This window comes from Lagopus leucura, unplaced genomic scaffold (genome assembly GCF_019238085.1).
Source record: "Lagopus leucura isolate 7727_CA_CO unplaced genomic scaffold, USGS_WTPT01 34738-0_obj-0_obj, whole genome shotgun sequence".
Lineage (NCBI taxonomy): Eukaryota > Metazoa > Chordata > Aves > Galliformes > Phasianidae > Lagopus > Lagopus leucura.
In genome coordinates this window covers 10,348-12,707 of record NW_024967915.1, presented here as the reverse complement: position 1 = coordinate 12,707, position 2,360 = coordinate 10,348, and the positions used below count along the sequence as shown (strand labels likewise).

Genomic DNA, 2,360 nt, shown 5'->3' with positions numbered 1-2,360 from the left:
AGTGTGGGGCTGGGGCCTGTGTGGGGTTAAGGCCTAAGTGTGGGGCTGGGGCCTGTGTGGGGTTGAGGCCTAAGTGTGGGGCTAAGGCCTGTGTGTGGGGCTGGGGCCTATGTGGGGTTAAGGCCTAAGTGGGGGGTTAGGGCCTGAGTGTGGGGCTGGGGCCTGTGTGGGGTTGAGGCCCAAGTGGGGGGGCTGGGGCCTGTGTGTGGGGTTGGGGCCTGTGTGGGGTTGGGGCCTGAGTGTGGGGCTGGGGGCTGAGGCCTGAGTGTGGGGTTGGGGCCTGAGTGTGGGGTTGGGGCCTGAGTGTGGGGCTGGGGGCTGAGGCCTGAGTGTGGGGTTAAGGCCTGAGTGTGGGGTTAAGGCTTGAGTGCGGGGCTGGGGCCTGTGGGGGGGCTGGGGCCTGCGTGGGGTGAGGCCTAAGTGTGGGGCTGGGGCCTGAGTGTGGGGTTAAGGCCTGAGTGTGGGGCTGGGGCATGGAGCAGCCCTGGCTCTGCTCAAGGAATTGCCCCAGAGTTGTCTGTGGGCCTGGCTTGAGCCTCTGGCGGGCAACTGCAAGGCCTCAGGTGTCCCCCCCAAAAAAACCCCAGCCTGACCCATGTCACCTCGCTCCCTTCCGCCTTACCACCTCATTTTCCCCACTTCTAACAGCATCCAAAGCCTGAGAAGAAAATCTGACAGCGTCCAAAGCAGCTTCCAGCTTCACTGCGGCGTGGCGGTGAGTAAAGGCACCTGGAAAAGAGCTTCATCTCGCTGGCTTCGAGCATCTCGGGGAGGTTTGGTGGCAGGTTGGTTTTAGAAGCGGGCAACAAATGGGGTAACATTGACCCCACAAAGCTGAGTTGTCACCCGAAAGAACCCAAATTTGGTTTGGGAGGAGCCCCAAAAACTGAGGTGAATCTTGGGCCCATCCTGACCCGAAGCCAGGTCTCAAAACCCTGCTTCCAATGAACGCCTCCCCGCTTCTCCCTTTTCGGGTCAGAGCGGGGATCCCCTTCCACGTCACCCCATGGGGACCCAGCGGGGCCTCTCAGGTGTCCCCAAGGCGTCTGTCACTTGCGGCTGTCCCTGCTCTGCACCTCTGGGGTTGTGACAGCCAGCACTGGGAGCACTGGGAGCACTGGGGACGCCTGAGGGCAACAGGGGGCAGCTGGGGCTGCAGGGTAACGGTGATGTCCCCGCAGGCGCCATGTTTGTCACCAAAGGGGCCTGGACGTTGGTGGCCTCAGGACAACTTCCTGCCCATGTCCCTCCCGGTGAGCGCCCCTTATGTCCCCCTCTGTGTGTCACCCCCGTGTCCCTTGCGTGCCTTTACGACCCATAATGTCTCCCTGTGGCGCTCGGTGGCCCCGCCACGTCTGCCCCCACGTCCCCCTGCCTGTCCTCTCTGTGTCCCCAGCCTGCATGTCTGCGTGTCACCCCACGTCACTCCAGTGTCCCCTCCTTCCCTCCGTTGTCACGCAGGACGTCATCCCACATCCTCATCTCACTCCCCTGTTTGGCTCTGTGTCACCCCTGTGTCACCCTGCATGTCCCCTATGTCATTCCACATGTCCCCATGTCACTCTGCATGTCCCACTGTCCCCCCACGTCACTCCACGTGTCTCCATGACACTTTCATGTCCCCTATGTCACTCCACATGTCCCCATGTCACCCTGCATGTCCCTCAGGATGTCCCCATGTCACTCTTCATGTCCCATGTCCCCTGTGTCACTCCACATGTCCCCACGTCACACCAGATGCCCCTCCTTCCACTCTCTATCTCCTCCATGTCACTCTGCATGTCCCTCAAGATGTCCCTCAGGATGTCCCTATGTCTCTCCACATGTCCCCTCTGTCATTCCACATGTCCCCATGTCACCCTGCATGTCCCATGTCCCCCCACATCACTCCACGTGTCCCCATGTCACACCATACACCCCTCCTTTCACTCCATGCCTCCTCCATGACGCTCTGCATGTCCCCATGTCACTCTTCATGTCCCCTATGTCACTCCACGTGTCCCCATGTCACACCATACACCCCTTCTTTCACTCTGTGCCTCTTCCGTGATGCTTTCATGTCCCCTGTGTCACTTCACATGTCCCCATGTCACTCTGCATGTCCCACTGTCCCCTCACATTACTCCACGTGTCCCCATGTCACACCATACACCCCTCCTTTCACTCCGTGCCTCCTCCATGTCACTCTGCATGTCCCCTATGTCACTCTACGTGTCCCCATGTCACCCTGCATGTCCCTCAAGATGTGCCTATGTCTCTCCACATGCCCCCTGTGTCACTCCACATGTCCCCATGTCATTTCACGTGTCCCCATGTCACCCTGCATGTCCCTCAGGATGTCCCTATGCCTCTCCACATGT

At 60.2% G+C, this 2,360-nt stretch overlaps 1 protein-coding gene across 1 annotated transcript in view; it reads left to right on the top strand.

Moving 5' to 3' along the window:
• The first annotated feature begins 395 nt into the window (after positions 1 to 395).
• LOC122193360 (zinc finger protein 239-like) overlaps positions 396 to 2,360 on the top strand; it is a 7,705-nt gene continuing 5,740 nt past the window's right edge. The window contains exons 1-2 of the mRNA XM_042894127.1: positions 396 to 715; positions 1,182 to 1,253. Coding sequence (XP_042750061.1) covers positions 1,187 to 1,253 — 67 coding nt within the window. The 5' untranslated portion in view covers positions 396 to 715; positions 1,182 to 1,186. The remainder of the gene's footprint in view (positions 716 to 1,181; positions 1,254 to 2,360) is intronic.